This window comes from Rhamphochromis longiceps, linkage group LG15, assembly GCF_057381845.1.
Source record: "Rhamphochromis longiceps isolate RC_006_pf linkage group LG15, R_longiceps_female_GT1.1, whole genome shotgun sequence".
Classification (NCBI taxonomy): Eukaryota; Metazoa; Chordata; class Actinopteri; order Cichliformes; family Cichlidae; genus Rhamphochromis; species Rhamphochromis longiceps.
Window position 1 is genome coordinate 24,442,693 of NC_140571.1, and position 20,758 is coordinate 24,463,450.

The 20,758-nt window shown below is 40.1% G+C and overlaps 2 protein-coding genes across 3 annotated transcripts; one reads left to right on the forward strand and one right to left on the reverse strand.

Annotated features, from left to right (window-relative positions):
- Positions 1 to 5,785: 5,785 nt before the first annotated feature.
- Positions 5,786 to 17,956, reverse strand: flvcr1 (FLVCR choline and heme transporter 1). 2 transcript variants are annotated; one of them, XM_085382350.1, is made up of 10 exons: positions 16,969 to 17,956; positions 16,358 to 16,502; positions 15,474 to 15,614; positions 12,666 to 12,733; positions 10,475 to 10,578; positions 9,444 to 9,554; positions 8,939 to 9,044; positions 8,498 to 8,609; positions 8,305 to 8,372; positions 5,786 to 7,044 (listed from the first exon to the last, which is right to left on the reverse strand). In XM_085382350.1, exons 1-10 carry the CDS (start codon positions 17,665 to 17,667, stop codon positions 6,976 to 6,978), a joined length of 1,623 nt encoding a protein of 540 aa, XP_085238476.1. In that variant the 5' UTR covers positions 17,668 to 17,956; the 3' UTR covers positions 5,786 to 6,975. The 2 variants fall into 2 exon arrangements, with proteins under 2 accessions (XP_085238476.1, XP_085238475.1); XM_085382349.1 differs by having other exon boundaries at positions 5,786 to 6,469; positions 16,969 to 17,955.
- Positions 17,957 to 18,179: 223 nt separating this feature from the next.
- Positions 18,180 to 20,654, forward strand: spata45 (spermatogenesis associated 45). The gene has a single exon (XM_085382351.1). The coding sequence runs from the start codon at positions 19,680 to 19,682 to the stop codon at positions 20,028 to 20,030; it is 351 nt and encodes a 116-aa protein (XP_085238477.1). The 5' UTR covers positions 18,180 to 19,679; the 3' UTR covers positions 20,031 to 20,654.
- The last annotated feature ends 104 nt before the right edge of the window (positions 20,655 to 20,758 follow it).

Below are 20,758 nucleotides of genomic sequence, written 5' to 3' on the forward strand. Positions count from 1 at the left end.
GGATCAGTTTGGGAAAGAATCAGTCAGTAGGAGGTTCTAAATATCACTAGCAAATCAAGTTCGCTCAGGTCATTGTACTCACTTGTCAGGATATTTAGATACACAGTTGTAAGCAGTGCATTGTTGTCCCCAGGCCGACAGTAGTAAACACCAGAGTCCTTCAAAGTGATGCTTTTGATGCCCAGGAAGCAGTTACTGTACAGACTCAGCCTGGCGGCTTGGGCTGTTTTCTCAATGATGTTTCCATTGTGAACCACCTCTGTAGTCCAAGGTAGCTCTCGGCTGTGAAACCAGCTAACGATGGAGCATGTTGAATCCAAAGGGGGTGCGTTGTCACAGGGGAGAATGGCATCATCTCCAAGTCGGTAATTAAGAGTGATGTATGCTTGAATGCTTGATGTACTGATGCATACTGCAAAGAAAAAAGATGTGTTTATTCTAGTCTACCCAATTATCAAGATGAGGAAGGCACCATGACTCAATAGTAACGGGACAAAGGAACATAATTTAAAATATATTTTTAACAGTTTCATGAAAGAATTTTGCAGACAGTGACTGGAAAACATGGACATGGACATTGTGGGTCTCCGCATTCACTTTTGAATTTAATAACTTGAAAATATGCTCTTTTGTGGCTCTTGGGTTTTGAAGAATACTACATTTCTTTGATTTGAGAAACTCTGGGGTTTCCTAAACTTGCACTGAGCCTTATATTTAAGAAAATACGAAAATAAAATACAAATGAATTCATCGGTGTTGGAGTACAGAGCCATAAGTACTAACTTTTTTGTGTCTTTTTCTAAAAAATTGTGAACGAACTGTATTTCTCTCTTAACCTCCTAGAACCTGGCGTCCACATATGTGGACATCACTATTTGGGTTATTTAGACCAAAATACTCAATTTTGCTCTACAAGGGCCTGATATCCACTTACAAGGACATTATACTGCTACTGTTCTATTGAAATTTTTATCCTCATATGTGGCTCTCATTTTTCTTAGAAAAAAAAAAATCTGGTAATTCTTGTTTTTACATTCATCGGGTCCCAATCAGCCCAAATATCAAAGAGAAATTAAAAAGCATGCCGTGGAAGAGTTCGGGTCTTAGGAAGTTAAAACAACGTTTAAAAGATCAAAGCTTTGAGTTTTTCTAATAGTTTTTCTTCCTTCAGCTGCTTTATATTCAACTGGAATGAACAGTCAGTGAAAGAATATGCACTGTAAGATCCAGGGTAAGATCCCTAGTACACTTTATGCTTTGGGTCAAGTGATTTATGATATCTAAAAACCCTTTACATTCTATTGTCAACCGAATTCAATGGAATTCTTCTAATTATGATCCAAAACCTAAAAATATACTTTACATGTTGGTATTTCTTTTTTTCCACATGGCAACAACAATCAATTAAAATGTATATATTTCATCGCAACATAGATAACAGAACCAAGAAAAGAAAATCGGAATAATTACCTTCAAACGGAAGCATAAAAATCAGGATTATTACAGGTTCTTGCATCTCGCAGGCTCGAAATGGGCTTCCTGGTACACAAGTGATAGTGTTTCCTGTTGATGGTTGTATTTATGAGTAAAGAATTGTGTAACAGCACCAACTCATCAGCCAAAAATAGGTTGAAAGGGCATGTTATAAGACCACTGACATTGGTCACTTTGGAGTTTTTGAATGCGTTTCCTGTCTTGGTTTGACTTTTATACCTTTCTTGGTAAGTACTGATACTGCAAGCCACATTCACCAATACATAAACCAACACCCTCTTTGGAAAATGTACACACATACACAAGGATAGTCCTTCCCAGCTATCGTAGGATGGGGGCCAGGACAGGTCGCCACTCTGACGCAGGGCTATCACAGAGACAGACAACTATTCACGCCTATGGCCTTTTTAAGATCCCCAATTAGCCAAGTACCCAGAGAGAACCCACACAAACATGAGGAGAACAAGTAAACTGCACACAGAAACCAGTGCTAACCACTGCACCACTGTGCTGTTATATGCACCTAATTCTTATTTATTAAAGTCATTAAAGGCTTACATACTACAATCATGGCATCCTGGAAAGAGAGCAGTTCAAAGAAATTGTTAAAAGTCCAGAATTAACAGGAAATTCTTGCTCAGGATGAGTTTTTATAAACTTGTGACCGCAGCTGTAACCATCTATGGTATAACACAGGTACAAAGTCACCGCCTACTGATCAGTTCTCTGGAAAACAGTGTCACAGTTCCTGGAAGAACCCTCCTACCTCAGTATGCTATTTTTATGCAGTGTCTTATAAAGTATTTGTCTTTCTCTGGTAAATATCCGTAATACATTCTTACAACCTCATACTATCAAACTGCCCACAGCTTCAAACAAAAACTTTCCTCTGTCGCTCGCACGCAACTTATTTTGTCTGTTACTTTCAGTCTAACTCACTTTCAGGTAAATGAACTTATAGGTAGATCAGCTTGATTGTTCACTTCTGGGTTTACTTATTGAGTCGAGAAAAAGTCTGTAAGAACAAATATGTTACAGTAAAATGCTTTTATTGACAGTGAAGAAAAACAAGATATTTTCTTGGTGTTTCTTATTTTAAGTTTCACTTGTCTGGATAACAAGTTCTTTGAAAATAAAAGCTACTTTTGGCTACTGTGCTATTTCTTTGAAAATATTCAACAATAATTGGCATTGAGATTTACAATATACATCCTTGTTTCACGGGTAAGTGACATTATTCATATTTTTGTTACAGTCAAAACAGAATTCTCTACAAAGACCCAAAACAAGAAAAAATCCAGTAAAAGTTTTATGTACATCTCTTGTATCCATCCACAGATAAAAAAAATAGTCCTCCACATTTGCAAAAATTCAAATTTTTAACCAGTTTTCTTTATTTTTAACTTTTGGCTGACCATTTGAGAGAATACCAGTGAGCTAGGGGCTCAATGCAGTGCGATGTGCAGCAGCTTGTTTTGGTCTATTTAGCCTTTAAAGATTAAACTTGTGTGGGAGAACAAAAAGTCGCAAACTACCCTCAACTACTTGATTTTTACATGTCAGAAAACAGAAACTGTCAATCATGCAAAAGCATTAAAAACATCTGCTGCATAAAAACTGTTTCTAATGCTGATATAAAATAGCCACTAAATCCAGTGACCCAGTTAATACAAACAGTATCCCCAAGACAAAGGAAGCATATAATGCTTTACTGATTTCACATAATTTATTTCCATGAAGAAATGTTCAAAACTGGATGTTGACAGTGTAAAATATGGCTGACAAAATATGAAATACTTTTACCCCAGAGGCTGAAGTCTTTTCAGACTACAAGGCCATGTTATTCACCACCTCATCATTGTAATTGTTAAGTGCTGTTTTCTGTAACATACTCACAGGAAAATAAATAGACTGAAAATAAATAAAATCAAATTATATTCCAGATAAAACCTTTTAGTAGTTTATAAAAATGACAAACATCAGTGAGTCAGAAAAAGTAAAAAAACAAAACATATCTTGATTAACAAGAAGCCAGAAAACAGGAAAAATGCATAAAATAAAAGTATTTTAAAGATTCTGAGAAAAAAGAAAGGTTTAACGGAGGATTTAACAGTTGTTTGGAGAAATACCCTACCATCTCAAAGGTAAGGGTATAAAAAAGTAAAATGTTTGAGGTTGTGGTATCAATATGTAATTGTCAATCAATATTTATTTACTTACAAATTCCAGAAAAACAAAGAGACCCTGTCAACTGACATGAATCCTCTTGGAGTGAAGAGTTGGTGAGATTGCAGCAGAAAGCAGAAAAATAAATGTTTATACCAAAAAATCTTGCACATAGGAGGAAGACAAACGCTCTCTTTCTACATCTTTTCAGTTCTTAGCTGAATTAAAAGAACACAAGAATGGACAGGTAAATGTCTGTGATGGTGAGCCCGATTTTTTTAAGCCCTCCTACCGATCAAGTATGAGGAGTAGCCATAACAAATTAGCCCTAAGGTTGACAAGTGCGGCACATCTACTGAAGAGGCCACCTGGTGCATATGATTTGTTGTGCTTTGTTGCATCCTATTTAGTACATTTGTAATGAGACTTACTCAATAAGTCTGTTATTTATTCTAATTTACAATTTTTAAGTAAAAATAGAATCGAAGTCTGACTTCATGCATTTCACATTATAGACCAGGACTTATGAGGTCAAAATAAGTGAAAACAAATGTGTTTCTTACAAGGTTTACGAGCTTGGACACAAACATGAAACAAGGCTACGTGTCAGCTAAGACCAAAGTATCTGCGTTTATGCAAGACTTTAAAAGGAAAAAGAAAAACTTTTATGGATACAGTAGGAATATTAAACTGAGAATATTCAGATGTCAAACTTTTGTGCTTCTCCTGTCCACTCTGCTTTCCTCGTCCCACAAACGGCAGCTCGACCAGCCATGACATGCATAACGGATAGAGTTAAAACTGAAATCATGTATTTCAGAAAAAGGCCTAAAGTTGTGCCTGTGTTTAAAATTGTGCGCTGAACTGTGCGCTACATTCTGTTTGGTCCAAATTTGGAAAACACTGCAGCACATTCCACTTGTCACATATTTATGAGTTCCACAATCTGTTTTATTGAGCGATATTACCGCCGAGTTACCATGTCATCAGCTTTCGCCTTCCCTCCAAATGATAACTAAACTATTTGCTCTTTGTGACTGCATGTGTTCACATTAGGATATGATTGTGTGCGTCTCTATAAAAAGAGCTTCTAAGATCAAGTGTTCTGATCCTACACTATCTTTGTGTGTAAACAGAAGAAAGAAGGTACAATGCTCAGGGATTATTCATTTCCTTAACTATTGAACCTTTTTGGGGGGGACGTAGCAAGTAGGTGCATTCAGTCACCATGAAATGTCACTGGAGCTTTAAATGTGTCCAGCAAAACAGCACACATCTATACACAATGCTGCGGTAAAAAGAAACTACAGTTAAACGCAATGAGGTCTTCATGGTGATTTTTAGACATCATCTAGCAAAGAAGTGTAATTCCTTGATTGGCCACTTGCCATTGGCGCAAAAAACGAGTCATTTCCCAGAGACGCCCATGTTGAAATGCCCAAATTCAGCATGACATGAAAATAACATATTTACAAGAAACAGCTGGGCGAAGCTAATTTCTCCCACCATGACAACTAAACTAGAGCTGAGTTTCTTTTTAGCTATAACCATCCATCTGGATAAAGTTAAAGGCTTAAAGTGAGGGTGTGGCTCCTTTATTTCACAGGTGTGCCACACAGGCAAGTAACTTTCTGCCAGGCCCCTCGACTATGGAACCAGCTCTAGTTTGGATTTGGGAGACAGACACTATCTCTACTTTTAAGATTAGGTTTAAAACTCTCCTTTTTGCTAAAGCATATAGTTAGGACTGGACCAGGTGACCCTGAATCCTTACTTACTTATGCTAAAATAGGCATAGGCTACTGGGGGATTCCCATGATGCATTGAGTGTTTCTTCTTCAGTCACCTTTCTCACTCACTATGTGTTAATAGACTTCTCTGCATTATACTAGTCATCATACTAGTTATTAATCTCTGGCTCGCTTCCACAACATGCTTTTTACCCTGTCTTCCTTCTCTCTCCCCAACCAGCCGCAGCAGATGGCCCCGCCCCTCCTGAGCTTGGTTCTGCTGGAGGTTTCTTCCTGTTAAAAGCAAGTTTTTCCTTCCCACTATCGCCAAAGTGCTTGCTCATAGAGGGTCATATGATTGTTGGGTTTCGCTTTGTATGTATAAATTTAGGGTCTACCTCATAATATAAAGCGCCTTGAGGCGACTGTTGTTGTGATTTAGCGCTGTATAAATAAAATGTCATTGAACTGAATCTTTTAAACCAACTTCCCTAAATTGACGTCTCCATTGTGCCGATGCTTTGTGAAAGACTTTTAATGGCTGTCTGTGTGGAAAAGCCCATCCAAGCTGTCCGTGAAACTTAAATATTCATTATTATTTTCATAATTTGAAGTCTTTTACTTGGAACTATTTAGGATCAGTGTTTGTGGACCTGTGCACTTTATGGATGCAGTTTGCTAACAAAAGTTAGCTGAGCCCTAGCTAGCACCCCACCCTCTCATCTAAATATGGTCACTTCTGACTCCAAAAGAAACACGGCGTGGCAGCTTCCAAATTGCTAATGCTGAGGTTTCAAACTGTGGGTTGGTGATGTCACAGTGCCTACATCCTCACGCCCGGCGCCTTCAACTTTCCAAGTTTTAAGGAGGAGATTTTTGGCAACAAAAAGCAGGTACTGCTGTAGGTATTTGATGCCAACTTGTTTCCCACGGGAGCAGGGAGATAGTCTCACTTGTTTGTGATTGTGTGACTTGGCAGGTCACAGTGAGGTTTCACGAGAGAAGCTGACTGAGGGCTCCATCTTGTCTCCATTGGATTTCTTTTCTGAAGGGCAGTCTCCAGGACAATCAGTAGTAAGCTGGGACACAAACAAGAAATCAAAATGAACTGTAATGTAATTAATCAGACTTGATGCACACATCTCTTTTTGGGCTTTTTCTAGTAACTGCCAAATAACCCACAAAAGAACAACTCCTGTGACTCTTGTAACTATAAGATATTTCTGTCATGATCCTGGGTCTGCTGACCCAGCGTTTTGTGTTTAGTTTATGTAGCCTTCAGGTTTCCTAAGTTCATCATAATCATGCCTAGGTGTTTCTAGTTATTTTCCCCTCGTGTTTCCACTATGTTAAGTCTCCCCTGCTTTTCATGTATTTCATGTCTGTGGCTTATGTTGTCAGTTCAGGTTGTCATGTCTATATCTCACTGTGTTTCCTGTTTTATTGTGAAGAGGTCTGGTGTGTCTGTGTTCATCATGTTCAGTTACTCTCCCCCTGTGACGTAATTATGTTTATGTGTCAGCTGGGTTCCCATGTGTTGCCACTTCCCTCATTATCCTCCTGTGTCCATTTAGTCTGTGTGTTCTCAGTCATTCTTTGTCAGGTCGTCCGTTGTACTGCTCCGTTGTTTCCTATGTCTCCGCTCCAGGTATCCCTGTCAGTTTGTTATGTTTAGAGTTTTGTATGTTTCGTTTTAGTTCACCCAGTTTAGGTCATTGTTTAGTTTTCATCGATTCCCTATTATTTTGTACCCTCATTTCTTGCCTTAATAAACGGCTTGTTTTGTTATTCACATCTCATTTTGGTCTGCGCTTGAGTCCTTCCCTGCAACATACGGTCTGCCCTAGCCAGACCGTGACAATTTCCTTATTTACATCTCTTCTCATGGTTTTAGGTTTTTCTGAGCTGTGGATTTCAGAAATGTGGCAATTCAGGGTTTTATCCAAATCCAGCATTACTCTTTATGTAATTTATTATCTACTATTTGTAGATTTTGTGTGATTAAATCTCTGTTCTGATTGAAGCTGGCACAGTCCTGTTCTCTATTTAGCACCTACTAAAACGTTATTCTTAACACTGCCACCAGATGGCACCAATAAAAACATGCAGGCATTACTTGTGACCCCTGAAGCAAAGGAACAGTTGGACAAATCATTTTTGCTATTTTATTTTTTGCATTTATTAAATTGTGGTAACCTCATAACCTACAAAAGATTGTGTGAACCATTTTTTTTTAAAAAAAACTTCAAACGTGATAAAAGCAACGAAGGAGAGCCTGAATAAACTCGGGTCTCTAAAGGGCGCTTCAACTGTGGCTCAGCAGGATGGTGGGAAGGTGGTCTATCAACTGAATGGAGAGTCCTTAAACAGATTTAAAGGCCTGGCTTGTCTAAAGGGTTTTAAGCAAAATGATTAGAAACAACCAGCTGGCAGCAAGATAATGTGCGAAAGATAGGGTTTTAAAGCCTTGTCTGCTTAGAGGACAATTTGCAAGGCTAAATGCCAGAACAGAAACAAAAAGAGACTCAATGTTCAGGGAAAGTAGAGAAAGGTTCAAGAATCTGTCACCTCTGAAGGTCACATTAAAATATCACACAAAGAGACACTCAAACTAAATACAGTCAGCTGTACAGGACACAGAAAGCCAACAACATAATGTAAAAGAGATATTTTGAAAGGTGCCTGTGAATGGTTTCCATTTACTATCAATTATTGCTACTTTTCTGCCATTACAATAAAAATATAATTTTTATTTTCTGTAAGCGTGTGAATTTACATTTGTTTGTTTCCGGATAAAGACTCTACTTTCAAGAGGCAAAGAACTTTATTAGGTTACATTTTATAATACTAATATTTTATTTTACTGTTTAGCTAAACTGTTTAATCTAGTTGAAACATTCCTGGAAGGACTTACCGCTTTCAGGTGATTGCTGTCTGCTCCCATGTTCACATTGTGTCTTTTCAGTTCTGATTTGATTAAGGCTGAAAACAAAACATCATGAAATATTAGAAATCTAATATTTCATTTAATGAACACATGAACACATAGTGACATCCATATAACCCCCCCCCCCCCACACACACACACACACACACACACTGCTTACCTGTAAGAATTATTCCCAGGAAGATCCAGGCACAGAGAAAGAGATTTCCAGACAGTGGGCCATGGTCTGTGGTCAGTTTTCCCTGAATCAGAGTGAAAATAATCCCAAATATCTGCAAGATAAGTAAACACCCACATAGCATGTTAGCAACAATTGCTAATAAAGTACATTACATCCTTAAAAAACATTCCAGTCTCTGATCACTGGCAAAGTGATAAGAAGATGTGGAAAATTTGTAGCCAAAAGGTATAAAATGAAAAATAATATTTAGCTTCTTTAAATAAATGCTTCAGATAAAAAAAATGTTTTATTATTAGAGGAATCAAAAGCTGTTTGGAGAAAGAGGTCCAATCTTATGTTTTCTTACTGCAGATGTGGCCCATAGTGCAAATAGAAGGCGCTCCTTAAGTATGAGAAAGTGTTGCACAGCTTCTGGAGTACCTGAGCAAAGGCATTGAGGAGTCCTGATGATGTTCCCTCAGACTCAGGGTAGGTGATCTCCACTCCAAACTCAAAGCCCAGTGGCAAGTAACCTGTCATGAAGAACCTGAAACACAGAAGTCACAGAAACGAGGTTTAGAGTCAAAACAAAATCCAATGACCTGATCTACATAATGTGCAAGAATATGTATTTTCATTTGGTATTTACATGTAAACATCGGCACTGTATCTCCCTAGGGGTGGGGTGTGTTTCAACAAAAAACACTGAAAGATGTGTGGCCTGCAAACAAGCTAATTTAACGTACTAGCATCAGCAACAGAGCCTGCAAAATGAAAAGCAGCTAATCAGTTTGTAACTGAGATCTGTATACTCAGTTTAAAAGGAAGGTAAAGCCTGTTCTCTGTTGGTTTGTTTGTTGTTGTTATTAAATAATATAACTATAACACTAAATATATTCTATGTATATATATTTCTTTAATGCTTCTTAAGAACAGCTGGACCTACCCCAGGACTCCAGCAGTGACAAAGACCAAGTGGATGTTTTTGAGGTCCAGAGTGAAGGTGAAGACCAACATGCCCACAAACGACAGGATGTACACGATCAGTGTGGTGATCCTGTGAAAAAGCAACAGCGCGAACATGAGAGCCCCCGTACTATGGTCACCAAGCACAAACACAGCCTTCATACTTCTCAACATATCAAACTGTTTTTTCTCCCACACAGACCAAAACAAACTGACAAAAACTATGAGAAAACATTAAAATAGAGCTTTAATTGCAGAAACTGAATCATGGCCAAAGTGGCAGGTGTTTGACTGCTTTAATTTACTGTACCTGCCCTCCTGGCTGAGGGATTACCACTCTTTGTGTCAGACATATGAAACAACTCTGATATCCCTCTATATGATCAAAAGTATGCAGCCTGGTCTTAGCTGTCATGAAGGGGAATCTTACTGCTACAGTTCACAATAATATTTTAGTAATGTTATGTCAGCTCTCTGGGGAGGGTTTTTTCCTGTCTCAACCTTAAAATGCTTCCTCCGTTGGTTCAGAGCCTGTTCTCAAACACATTCAAAAGTGCTGAATGTGAAATAGACCTTATAATTCAAGCAAATGCTGCTGTGGCAGTGTCCAGTGAGCAGAGGAGGCTGCCATAGCATGCCATAGCATGCCATAGCAGTTATTATACACTGCAGTGTATAATAACCGCTGAAAAAACACTTTTCACTTTTCAGCAATATGTCTCAGTTTTTCTTAAATCAATCAACCTTTTGTAATATCCCTCAGAAACACACTGGCACAGCTCCTTGGTTTAACAGTCTTACTTCAGTGTCCTTTGGCAGATCAAAGGTAATGTCTTTGTTATTAGGAAGTCTTTCTGCCTTTAATGGATCACCGTTCTTAAAGATGTGCAAAATACACTAATATTTCTGCCATCCAGAAACCATCCTGCAGGCTGATGGGTCATATTTTTGACACCAGCCTATAACATAAACTATATCTATAGCTTGTGTAAGTGTGTAAGTGTCGCTTACTTGTACAACTTTGTGCGGTCCAGCCAAAGGCCACAGAGGATAGATCCAACCATCCCAGCAACAACCAAAGTCAAACCGATTCTACCAGCATTCAACTCCTGGTTCTGAGGAGAGGAGAGGAGAGGAGACGAGAGAAGAGGAGAGGAGAGGAGAGGAGAGGAGAGGAGAGGAGAGGAGAGGAGAGGAGAGGAGAGGAGAGGAGAGGAGAGGTTACAAGAGCCACAGTGCAGACAGCTGATTCAAAGGCATTAGCCTCCGTTTAAACTTATCTCAGTTGCAGGTGGAGATTAAAAAAAAGTCACATGTTTTGTCAGTATGATGGCTGTTAATTGGAGGCTGGGGGGAGGGGGGTCAGAGGTTTAAAATGCTTCTGGTGGGAGAGGGCTGCAAAGTCATCTAACAGTTTAGCCAAGAGACGGAGACTTTTTTAAGGTCATGTAAGGTTGAGGATCTGTGTGTGTGTGTGTGTGTGTGTGTGTGTGTGTGTGTGTGTGTGTGTGTGTGTGTGTGTGTGTGTGTTTGTATTGCTGAGACAAGCAGCAGCTGAATGAGCATCAGCTTTTCCATCACTCAGTGTGTGTACAGTGTCTGATGGCGACAGAGAAAAAAAAGACATGAGTCTGTCAAAGTGACTGAATCAGCCCGCTCTCTGTTGATTTAGCTTTGTGTGTGTGTGTGTGTGTGTGTGTGTGTGTGTGTGTGTGTGTGTGTGTGTGTGTGTTATGGTGGGATGCAGGCATGCATGAAAGCAGCTAATGAACTCAGAGCCATAGACAATAACCTCGTGTCTCATCGCAGCCGTCACAAGTTGCTCTGTTCTTTGCTTTCTCAATAACCTCTCTGTATATTTCTCCCTCTCAGCCTCTCCATCCACTCTGCAGTTTTCTAACACCTGTTTTATCTGCATTTTACATTCACCAGAGTAACATAAATGACACAAACATGGTTTACAGTGGTCGAAGTGGAGCAGCTGGTGCACATATGTGCTGACAGAGTAACAATTTTCCACTATGATGACAGTATTTTACCCACATTGCGTCCACACTCACGCTCTTTTCATCATAACCTTTAAGAACATGAGGGTCAAATCAAAGAGAAACAGTGAACTGAAGGCTTCACTTTGCCCTTTGGCTCAAAATACAGTACACACAGAACTGCAGCTGCTGATATTAAAGTGCAATATCAGATGGTTTTATGTGTAATTTAAGCGTTTTTTATGCTTAAAGAGTCTATTGAGTTCTGTGTTGTAGAGGTTGGAAATCGGTATATATATTAGACACTTGTATGCAAGGAGGAGAGATGTTTAGCTTTGTTGACTGTCACCAGTTATTGTTTGGGTTATTTTTAAAAGCATTTATGTCTCACATTCATGACTCCCCAACTTTGGTCTCTAGGTGGCTTTTACTTGTTTCTTGAAGTCTCAAAAGCATCAAAACAAAAACAGATGCATCACAGTTATTAGCCTAAGTAAAAAAGCCAGATAAACATGAATAAAGTTAGTAGGTTGTGTGGTATTACTTAACATCTTGCTATATAAGAAAACGGAGTTATCTTACCAATAAGTAAGTAAGCATGTTGATTGCAAGTTTCCAGCGCTTTTACCAAACGAAAGAGCTTCTTAACATCAAAAGTATCAGAATAAGTAAGATGGAAATTTCAAACCAGTGGGTTTCCAGAGTTATTGGGCTTGATCTTGTGCAAACATCAAAATGTCTGCACAAGATTTATTAATATGTTTATTAGTATATCAAACTAGTGAGCAATCCATTGACCAGTTTAATGACACCAGAACCAATCAACCTGATCAAAATTACAAAACTGTGAAGATCGTCATGAGCTAAGAGCTCAGAATAACGATTACTATGTTAATTATTAATAACAACCTCTTCACAATCAAATCAACTTGATTGTGATGAGTGTTTGTAGTCATGGATGTCTGCTACATTATTGTACTGTAATGTGTAACAGCGGTTAGCACTAACTGCCTCACATGCTCTGTGGGGCCTCTCTGTGTGGAGTCTGTTTGCTCTCCCTGTTCCTGCTTTGGTTTGCCTCCGGGTGCTATGGATAACTCCCAGTCCCAAAATATGCATGTTATGTTAACTGGCATTTCTAAAATGACCTCGTGATACTCATAACTTCTCCAGAGTCATCTTGCCCAGTCTCAGCTGGGACGGATGGATGATTTTACCTCATAACAGGCCATGATCATCTGGTTGAGAAGTGTTGAGACAGAGTAGAAGGAGCCAGTCATTATACCTGCAGACAGACAGCAAAGGCAAAGGTGAGCACAGTTTTGCATTTAGCTTAAAATTGAAATAATCCATGAGGATTATGACTGAGCTAGAATTGGATGTTTATAATTATAAATAATAAATAATAAGTATAATTCTGAATGTAAACACCCAAAGCAGACATTAAAATAAGAACCAAACAGTAAAAGTAGCATTAGTAGTAGTGATGTACTGTAAATTGATGTTATAGCTCTTCTTTCATTGAGCCTCTGAGACCCCCAAAAAAAGCAAAATATCAAAGTTTTTGATATTTATTTATTTTTATATAATATAAGTATTGTGGTTGAAAGAAATATGTGACAGTAAAATAAAAAAAATATTTATTTTTAGTCCTATGTAAAGGACATCTGGTCTTGCTTGACTGCAGAATGGTTTAATGTAATGATATTGTTTTCATTTTTGTGTGGGTTTCTGGTAAAATGTATTTTTATTTCATGGACATCAACAGTTAGGTGAAGGTAACATGTCTGAAGACTAAAACATGATTTTAACAAAGAAGTTTTAGCTTAAACTTCGTTCTGCACACCTGATTATCACTAAGGTTGTTAGGTCATATCTCCCACTGATCATGTGTGACATGACAGAGTGATATGAGTGACGCAGAAAGGATTTCACTCAGAATTGTGAAAGGGGACTCAGACTTAGTGCTGTCAGGAGACGAGGTAGAGAAGGGCCAGACAGCAAAACAGGAAAGCTCAGAGGAGGGAATACTAACTTTTGAGGAAATGACTATACCTGAAGTTTATTACTGATACGAAGTGTTGTGTATGTTAGGCTGAAGTTGTGGGATTTGGTTTCTCTGGCACAAAGTGGAGAACAGGACATCTCCTCAGCTACTGATGTAGCACTGATGTAGTCCTGTTGCAGTCCGTTTAAGAGAGGTCTCACCTTCCAGAGGGCATTATTGTTTTCCCCTCAGAGCCAACCTTTAATGTACTTTTAGCAAATGTATTACTAATGACAGAAATCAAAAAAAGTTTTTAATGTAAGCTAAATTTTAGCTCATTATGCATTCTACATTTATGTGTGTGTGTGTGTGTGTGTGTGTGTGTGTGTGTGTGTGTGTGTGTGTGTGTGTGTGTGTGTGTGTGTGTGTGTGTGTGTGTGTTTAGTGTACACATTGTAATCCCAAAAAGCTTTAAAGCCCTGGGTTACAAATTGCTTCTTACCCATAACGGTGCTGTCACTTTTTCTCTGCTCAGGCTCTGCAATAACTTGTACAGCCTCCTCTGCACTTTCACCATCTTGCTCTAATTCCTACCCTCCTCCACTTCCTCTTCTGACTACAATAGGTCTGATTCTCCTTCTACAATTCTGAGCAAAATCCTTTCTACCTCACTCTTTCCTCAGCTTCCTGAAGGAGGGACGTAGGTTGACACCAAGAGTTAGCAAGTCATTTATCCACGTACACTGCCAAGGACACGGAATACCCTTTGTTTTAAAAGGGTAAAACTGATGTATATTTCTGAAATCCTACTAAACTTAATTAACGCACCCCATATCGAAGAAACAATCTGATATGATTTTAGAAAATATGTGATCTGTTAGCCCAACCCTCAGATAGGATGCATCACTACAAAGCCCACAATGTCCTCTTGCCAGTGCAGTAGGACTCATGTAGGGTGCATACTTTGTGCTTGATGCAGAGGCCTCAGACTGATTTCACTCACAAAGCACAAGAATGAATTGCTGCGACTTTAGAAGTTAATGTTTATTTGATGGAAAATTACTAAATGCACAGCTCTGTTTGTGTGTGTGTGTGTGTGTGTGTGTGTGTGTGTGTGTGTGTGTGTGTGTGTGTGTGTGTGTGTGTGTGTGTGTGTGTGTGTGTGTGTGTGTGTGTGTGTGTTAGATTAGCCTTTATTGTCTCCTTTAGGGGAAAATTGTCTTGGACAAATGAGGAAAACACATCATGTAAGATAACAGTTTGATACCCTGTACCTTTTTCTTGAGGGTTTCAACTCATACTCTTTATAAAGGATGTGATTTATACCCTCAGTGATTTTCAGACAATGTTTTATTAATGACTCTTCAAATATCACCTGGAGAGAAGATGAAGTGAGCATCCCAGTTATCATTAGCATATCCAGTTATTATTATTTAAGTATCCCAGTGCTGCTCTTTTTAGAACAAATCGCCCCAAGCATCTTGAAATTTACACACTAGCAAAAAAAGGTTATGAAATTCAACCTTGGTGCCACAGTGTTTGTTTAATGGAGCTTATCAAAGGTGAGACAGCGGTCAGCTGTTTTCTAAGAATGCAGAAACAGAGGTGTGCATAGAGAAGTAATTCTAGCATAAAAAGAAAGCATACCAAATGAAAGAAAATATGTGTAGCAGTACTGTGGGTAATGCTGCTATCTGGAGTAACTTTATAGTGATAAGGTTGTGACATTGTAATGATAATCTGTATAGGTGATAATGGTGGGTGAGAAGAAGTTGCTACTATTCATCATGATGATAACAGCATAGGCCGTAAGTCCGGATAACATAGGTAATGATCGTAGTATTACGCAATCTTTACTGGACTCCTGCTTCATATCATATCAAATAATTGGAGGAAATATCAGGGCTGAATATGCTGAGTGTGGCCAGGGTTTGTTTTGACTAATGGTAATGTATTAGATCTGCTGACCTGAAAGAGTCTCCAAAATGTTACCAAAAATAAAGACAAACAATGTAAAAGTCAGGTGTTTTACACTTGCCATAGGTGATGAGGAGCAGGACAAAGGCTTTATTCTTCACCAGGTTGAGGATGGACTGTTTGTAAGAGTAATCTTCAGGAGGGGAGTCTGGTAAGACAGCCTGTGCTTGACTGGGAGGGAGACGAGGTCTGTCTTTTATGACTGTGGAAAAGGCAGAAACAGTGAAGTCATGGACCTTTTATGTGAGAAGAAAATAAATCAGAGCCTCTGTGAGCATACAAGAACCAGAAAAGTTAGGAAATTATTGATATGTGGTATCAAATGTAAATAATACACATCTGCGTACATACAGCCCACATTTTGAATTATAAACTATTTATTTAGATTATTTTTGACTCAATTCAAGTATGAGGTTAAATCAGAGATTTGTTATAGAGTCTGAGGTAGTTTCAGGAAGTCAGCTGCCAAAACCAGGAGTTCCTGAAATTACTGCAATGGAACTTTGATAATATGTCAACTCTTGATTGGCTCGTTTTAAACCAGCTGCAGTTTCAACACTGTGTGTTTACATACGGTGTCATAGATATTTAAAGACACCTACTATTAACCCCACTTTACAGAATGATGCAGAATCTTAATCTCAAACCCAATTCATGATCCTGAACTGGATGCTTAGTGTTTTTTAGAATATTTACAATAATCTTAGTCTCAAGAAGACAACCTGGCCCTTAGATGCACAAAAGCATACTTGCACACCTGTGTACCTGGAAGCAGAGGTGTGCCAGTGTTCTTTGTACCTGCAGGCCTCTGTACACATGTACACAACAGAAGTCTGAGTTTGAGCACCACTCCCTGGCAACTGAAACATTTGGCAGTACCAAGAAAACGTATGCTGCTTTGCATAATGTAAGCCAGCGTGCGACTGTGTGATATTAAATGTGTACCTATCACTGCCAGGACGAAGAGGACCGTGGAGACGGCAGCTGTACCGTAGAACATAATCATGATGTTGTGACCTGTGAGTTCAACATTATCAGGGGTGTTAGGAACCAAAACAGGAGGCAACAAGAAGCCAATGGCTGTCCCCAACTACAAATAAAAGGCACAGGAAGAGAGAGAAGAAGAGATTATTTACTTACACAAATATTACTATTGCTAAACTGAGCATATAAAGAGCTGATAATCTGGTGATGATAGTGTTGTCCATTAGTTGGCTGTGGCTAAGAAATTATTTTTCATCTACTATAGGCCTATTCTTAGGTTTTATTAGTCCTAGTATGTTCCACTGGTCCCTAGTTTTTCTAATTTCTCTATTTCTAGTAATGAAAATGTTGGAATTTAGACTGTTCGTTCGTGGGTACAATGATTTTTGGGGGGTCAATAATTGTCAGTGAGTTCTTGGCTGTTATTATTGTATTTGTTGTTCATTTGCTGTAAAAACTTTGAATGATCACTAAAATAGAATCACGTCTCTATTCCCCCCTGACTCGGTCTGCTCACTAAACTCCACACAAACCTAACCTATCAATAATCTGTGACACGCGCACGCGCTGACCTGATTTCCGAGCACTGCCGTGGCGCACGCAGTGGAAACCTCTCGGGGTCCGAACCACACCGAAGCCACGCGGGAAGGCAGGCCGAGGATGAACACCTGCGCCACGGAGCAGATGACCTGCGCGGTGACGGTGACTGCGAACAGCTGGGGGTTCACGCTCGCGCATTTCAGCCAGGCGCCGGCGCAGTTGAGGCCGGCGCCCAGCAGGGCCGTTAAGCGCAGACCCTTTCGGTCCAGCAGCCAGGTGGCGGGGAAGATGAGCGGCACGTAGGCCACCATGTAGACGATGGAGAGCCAGTCCACCTTGTCGTTTGTCACCCCGTAGTACTGCGTGAACACGTTGGTGATAATGCTGTACTGGATCCACTGGAAGGCGTTCACGAGGGAGTACAGGCTGAAAACGGCCAGCACGGCGAACCGGCGGGCGTACACCCTGGTCTCCAGCCTTTTCTCTTCCTCCTCCTCGCCTTCTCCTCCTCCTCCTCCGTTAGGTAGCATCACCTCTCTTTCATCAGGCGGAGCTTCCTTGTCCTCCTCCAGCTCCTGCGCGCGCTTTGAGATTGTCTCCCCGGCCCCGCCCGCGTGCACCGCTTCGTTTGGCCGTTCCTCGTCCTCTGGCTCCTTCCTGCCGACCGTGATGTCGTCAGGTGCGCCGGTACCCGCGCGCAGATGCTCCTGCACGAGCTCACCGGCGACCATGATGCGTGTTCGCAGCCTTTTGCTCTTTTTGCGCGATGCTGAGTCCAGAGATGATCGACTGAGGCGAGCTGAGCAGGAAACAGAGAGGTTTCCTCATTTGGTTACCGGTGAAAAAGAAGGCTGAGCTGCAGATGACTGAAATATGAACAACTGCTGACTACATATCCTTAAATATGAAAATACTCGAACACTCAACACTCCTTAGAAAACAATACCCGGCTTCTGTCAAACAGCGTGCTGCTCCCGGTCTGACACACTTGATTCTCTCTCTCTCTCTCTCCCTGTCTGGTGGTTTCAATACGTCTCTCTACCTTTTAAGCCGACTCTGACACAAAGCCTTTCGATAACGATGAGCCAATAGCAGAGCAGCATGAGCTTGTAGTAGTATCTAGTAGCGCTGCCTGTCTGGGCGTATGTGTGAATGGTAACCGTGGAAGCTCTGATGCACACGTAAAGAAAAGTCTCTGCTAGGAAGTCAAAACGAGTCAGTTTCGTCACTAAATCATCTTCTCTTTAATCTGCTTTCTAATACCAAAAAAGTAACGCGAGATCATTTAAATGTTTGTGGATGTTAGACTGTTTCTAATTTCTACCAAATTAGATGAGTGAGTTATTTTCATGTAATCTGTGCTTCTTGTGAGATCTCTCGGTACCATAGTCAGCGGCTCCTAGAAACACGGCCTTAAACTGTCAGACTCCCCCGTGGAAACAGCTCAGTTTGGGAGCAATAGACACACCCTCTACTTTTAGAGCCCTGCTTTAAACAAAGTAGAGGCTGCTTTGTTTAAAGCAGGGCTGGAGCAGGCACGCTTGACTCACCTGATATTTATGCTGTTGTATGCCCAGGGTGCTGGGAGACTTCCCATGATGCACTAAGCATTTCCTTCTTTTTCTTTTTACTCCTGCTGCTAATATGCCACTACTCTATGCGACTAATGTTTGGCCACTCTCTCGTGGATTTTATGTTTACACTGTCTACACTCCTCTTTCTTTGGTCACAACAGATGGTTGTGCCTCCCTGAGCCTATGGGAGACGTGGATAAAACAGTGTTCTTCCTCACCACAGTCGCCAAGCCCTACCTTAATGGGGATTATCAGATTGCAGGGGTTCTTCCTCTAATACTGTAAATGGTATACAAGTAAAGATGAACAGAACTGATAGAAAAAATATAAAACTAATCAGTGTTCCTTTAGTCTGTAGCTACGCTGCCTGTTCCATATACTCAAAGTAGCCTGTCCATATGCTGAGCATTATCTGCTCTAATCCTAGTGTGACCCAGTGAGACTGGATGCCGCAGCAAGTCTGATCCTACAGGTGATTCACACCTACAGTAAAATCTACACGCATCTGATCTCTTTACTGGACTTTAAAATGCAAAGCAAGCAACATTTCACAGCCCTTTCTGTGTTTCTTTTCCAATGAATGGCAGTGCAGTGTTGTTTGACTTCACTGAACAATGTGTAAATATTCAGCTTGCAATCATTTATAAATCTCCAGCTTGTAAATATCCCAGTTATTATTATTAGGTTCTTTCTCAGTGGGCTTAATCAAACTTCTGTCCACTCCGGACGTCACAACTACGTTAATTATACACAGTGGTTGGTTTTATTTATTTTGTTTTTATGCAGCTGGCTTTACAGGTTCTGCAGACTGTAGAATACCTGAGGTTGAATCTCGTACAAGGCTTGTTTTCTCATGTATCAGTGTTTTATGAAAGCCTGACAACTAAAGAATAAAACAAAACCAAAGGAAACTAAGATCACACCTCGACTAAATTTGAAATTTAATATCTGATGTGGGATTCTTACTCCACATTCTAGTAATCTCGAGGCGAGGGATGTTCTACTTTCGCTCGCACAGAGTGGCTCATCTCCCTTAATAAATTATCTTTGAGACCCCTCTTCCGGTTTCTTGTTGCCCAGGTAACTAGTGCATTCTCACAGCTTACCTTTGGATAATTTATGAAAGGAAATCTAGTCCACATTAATACTTCCTACAAAGATAAAAAGTAATGTCCGGGTATGAGGATCGGGCTCTGCTGGAGCTGAATCAGAGCAGGGAGACGTGGTGTCAGGTGGAGATGAACCCCCGGCAGGGCTGGGAGAGATCACAGAGGAGACATTACCGGAGTCACTTGAAGTCCAGCTCGGTTCTCCTTACAGCTCTGACCGGCGGACCGCAGCGCAGAGAGGCCTGCACCCAGCGGCCTGCCCCCATCAAGCTCCCGGAGAGAAGGCACTTCGAGGAGGGCTGTAAGAAGGCTTCTCTGAAGATTTTACAGAAATGTTTCTGTAGATCTGATATGGACACGAGAAACTGTGTGTCTGTCCCAAATACTTTAAAGATATTAATATTTAATTAGGTAATTAAATTCTAAAAGGCTGAAAGATTCAATATTTTAAAACTACAGCAAACCTGTATCCACAGTTATTTAGTTTATCAAAGAATCCCACTTTCCAGATATTCCAATTTCCCGTATTACATTATTAAAGATGAAATTTGTTTAGTACCTTCATTTGCTCCACAGTACAGAGAAATGAAATGAAATGTTAGTAATGAGAGATAGTTTGCACACATGCCATTACATTAGGACCCTACAGGTCACCTGTTTTATGACTGCTGTTGTCAAACATGTGGCCCACATGTTTTTGCTGACAGACCCAGCCTCAGTAGGTCCTTTCCACCTCATTGGATGGTTTTGCAGAAAAGGAGAGCATGGCTGTTTAACGTGCTAAATCTGAGCCTCAACCCTGAATCATGGTCAGTTTCTCAGCCTTCTCATTAAAAGATTTTACCCACAATGTGTCATACAACACCTTACTAATCTACTTACACCTAGGAGCCACGCTGATGCCTTTCTCTAACAGTAGACGGGAAAAGTAAAAAACGAGGCGTATTATTATTAGCTTGATGTTAAAAACTTGATGCAGTGGTCTTACCAGTCCAGTCTACTTAAGGTTAAATTGATGGTATGTGGCCCACAAAGTAAAATGAGTTTCACATCACTTACCCAGGCAATCATCTAATGCTAATTTACCACTTGTACTGTAGTTAACTGGCTTAAAGTTTAAAATCTGTAGTGCACCACTT

Bases quoted from the DNA above. Each gene is read 5' to 3' on its own strand.
- flvcr1 (XM_085382349.1), bottom strand. From the start codon at position 17,667: ATGGTCGCCGGTGAGCTCGTGCAGGAGCATCTGCGCGCGGGTACCGGC. The intron at 10,579-12,665 runs GTAAAATCATCC...TCCTCTCCTCAG, and splicing joins TGATCATGGCCTGTTATGAG to AACCAGGAGTTGAATGCTGG. The intron at 6,470-8,304 runs GTAAGTCCTTCC...TTTGTGTCCCAG, and splicing joins ACAGCAATCACCTGAAAGCG to CTTACTACTGATTGTCCTGG.
- spata45 (XM_085382351.1), top strand. From the start codon at position 19,680: ATGTCCGGGTATGAGGATCGGGCTCTGCTGGAGCTGAATCAGAGCAGG.